Source organism: Sinocyclocheilus grahami, unplaced genomic scaffold (genome assembly GCF_001515645.1).
Source record: "Sinocyclocheilus grahami isolate Dianchi unplaced genomic scaffold, SAMN03320097.WGS_v1.1 scaffold965.1, whole genome shotgun sequence".
Classification (NCBI taxonomy): Eukaryota; Metazoa; Chordata; class Actinopteri; order Cypriniformes; family Cyprinidae; genus Sinocyclocheilus; species Sinocyclocheilus grahami.
The window spans coordinates 166,371-169,286 of record NW_015506144.1 but is presented as its reverse complement, the minus strand read 5'-3'; the positions used below and the strand labels follow the sequence as shown (position 1 = coordinate 169,286).

Below are 2,916 nucleotides of genomic sequence, written 5' to 3'. Positions count from 1 at the left end.
CACACACACACTCACTCTCTCTCTCTCTCTCTCTCTCTCTCTCTCCTGACAGACACCACCAGACCTCCGAAGAAGGACGAGGAGAACGGCAAGAACTACTTCTTCATGTCACATGACCAGATGATGCTGGACATCTCCAACAACGATTATCTGGAGTACGGCAGCCACGAGGACGCCATGTACGGCACGCGCCTCGAGACCATCCGCCAGATCCACGAGCAGGGCATGGTGGTCGTGGATATTTTGAAAAGTTGTCTTTCTTTTAATTGTTTAATTGATAAGTAATTTGCTGGTTGTGTTTAGGGCCGAATAACACTGGAGTTAGGTTTGGAGGTCAAATTAGTTTTTTTTAATTTTTCATCATAATTATACTTTAGATTTTTGTCAATTTCTTTATGAATGTTGGGGTTGTGGTTCAGAGGTGTAAAGTACTGGAGTAAGTGTAATTGCTGTCATTGCTATTACTGTACTTGAGTATCTTTTTGGATACTTTGTAGTTGTACTGAGTATCAAAGATATTAGCAACCTTTACTCCACTACATTTGAAATGAGTGTTGCAGTTACACATTACATTTTGCATGGACATAGCTTTTTCTGCAGCAGTTTATTTCTGCTAAAAAAGATGTGATACTGCCTGCTACAGGTCACTGAAAGTACTGCATCTTTTGTGTTTTGCCCTTACTCACCTTGGATAAAAGCGTCTGTTAAATGCATAAATGTAAATGTTTTATATATGAGATGAGGACATGACTATGTATTTTTAGATTGTTTGATAATTTGATTTATTTTGATGTTTGGATGAGAAGCAGTGCTGGTTTGAGACTGGATAGTGTTAGTAGAGTTAGTCAGGTTAGTAAGTCTCAGAACTAGCTGACTGAGTGGACTCTTTTCGGGGTTCAGTTCTTGGGTTTGTAGCGCTTTAAAATGTAGCGAATCTGTGGGACTTGATTTAAGATGCATCCAGAATTTGAGAGATCTTTTATGCATATTGATAATCGGCCTAATTCTGCCCTGCATGCATTATTGGGTGTTTTTCTTTGTAGTTTTAGAATCATTTAGCAGAGTTCTGTGTGTAGGGCTTCTGTTGGATGTCTGTCCCATCTAGTGTAGCTCTGATCACTGAGTGGACCCCAAACCTCACTTCCAGACAGCGCTATGGGCTGAATCACACTATCAAAGATTTTACACCAAAATGGTATTGAAATGGTTCTTTTCTGGGTGAAGAATTCTGTATGTTTGTTGCCAATTCAGATTGCACATTTGTTGTTTGAATACATTGATTTCTGTCTGTCTCTCTCTGTCTGTCTCTCTCTGACGCGCTCTCGTTGTGTGTTCTCAGGCGCTGAAGGTTCTGCGGACAGCTGAGTTTGCACCGTATGTCATCTTCATCGCAGCACCGACTATCACTCCTGCGATGAACGAGGTGAGCGCCGCTGGCTCGTCACAGGACATCCCGGCCGTCACGTTTCATTGCATGCTGCATGCATGTTTCTGTGTGTTGATTGTTTTCTTCTTGCGTCTCTGCGCTGCTCGCAGCTCCCTAGATGGTGCAGAAAACTGCCTGTAAGTAAAGACGTGAGCCAGTGCAGTCGCTCGAGGACAGCCGCTCCGCCGTCAGTCACAAGCGGCCGTTCGCTTTCAAAAACACAAGATCCAGGCGAGGAAATGCAGGTCTAGAGGCACGGTTTTTAAAAGTTCTTTTAACTTGAGCACCGTATTTTTAGAAGACGCTGCAAAAGACTCTGCTGAGAAAACTGAGGAAAAGTAGTGCAGTGAAATGGGAAAAACGTGTTGTGTGAACGGCCCCCAATACATATTAATCGTGTCCGTTTTTGAGCTTCAAGGCCTGTTCACACCAAGAACAAATACTATATTAGCATCCACACCAGCGGACGATATCGTACAGTATTCACAGCGCTTCACTTCTTCCACATTTTGTTATGTTACAGCCTTATTCCTCGTGTTTTTCACGTTGTCATTATGGGGTATTGTTTGTAGAATTTTGAGGAAAATAATGCATTTAATCCATTTTGGAATAAGGCTGCAACATAACAAAATATGGAAGAAGTGAAGCGCTGTGAATACTTTCCGCATGCGCTGTATTTAAATTTGTGATTGTTGCATCAAAATGCATGCACACAAGTCAAGTGTTTCGTGTTTGGATAAAATTCAAAGATTTTTAGTCATACTTGATGTAATTTCTGTCTATGCATTTTAGGATTAATATAGTAAACTAAAACTTTAACTAAAATTAAAACCAATAAAAAACATTTTTGTCACTTGAAATAACATTAAATATAAAAAAAACTATTTATTTCAGCTAGTTGCCAAGGCAACATTTCTCATTTTAATTTAGTTTACATTGATCTACTACAATAACAAAAACTAAAAGATTGATAAATACTATATAGACAAAATAAACTACTACAAATGACAAAAACGCACAAGAAAATGACTAACTTTAACCAAAATTAAAATGAAAACAGAAAATATAAAAATAAAAACTGATTAAAAATATTAATAATAATGGTATAGTGCAGAACCTGCACTGTTTGTAATGAATGTGACTGAACACACATGGAGCTGCTGTGCTGGAGCGACTCGTTTGCGGTAGATGGCGTGTTTTCTCGTTAGCCGCGTGACGGAAGCGTGATCTCGCTGATGTTGTGTGTCTGTTCTCATCAGGACGAGTCTCTCCAGCGGCTGCAGAAGGAGTCGGAGGCGCTGCAGCACTCTTACACGCATTACTTCGACCAGACGATCATCAATAACGAGATCGACGACACTATCCGCCTGCTGGAGGAGGCCATCGATCTGGTGTCTAGCACTGCGCAGTGGGTGCCGGTGTCCTGGGTGTACTAGCCATCTCTCTCACACACACACACACACACACACACTCTCACACACACACACACG

General features: G+C 41.0%; 1 protein-coding gene across 1 annotated transcript in view; it reads left to right on the top strand.

Annotated features, from left to right (window-relative positions):
- Positions 1-2,916, top strand: part of LOC107564833 (peripheral plasma membrane protein CASK-like) — a 62,345-nt gene that overhangs the window by 56,778 nt on the left and 2,651 nt on the right. The window contains exons 24-26 of the mRNA XM_016250006.1: positions 53-236; positions 1,321-1,423; positions 2,686-2,897. Of these exons, the coding sequence (XP_016105492.1) occupies positions 53-236; positions 1,321-1,423; positions 2,686-2,862 (464 nt within the window). The 3' untranslated portion in view covers positions 2,863-2,897. The remainder of the gene's footprint in view (positions 1-52; positions 237-1,320; positions 1,424-2,685; positions 2,898-2,916) is intronic.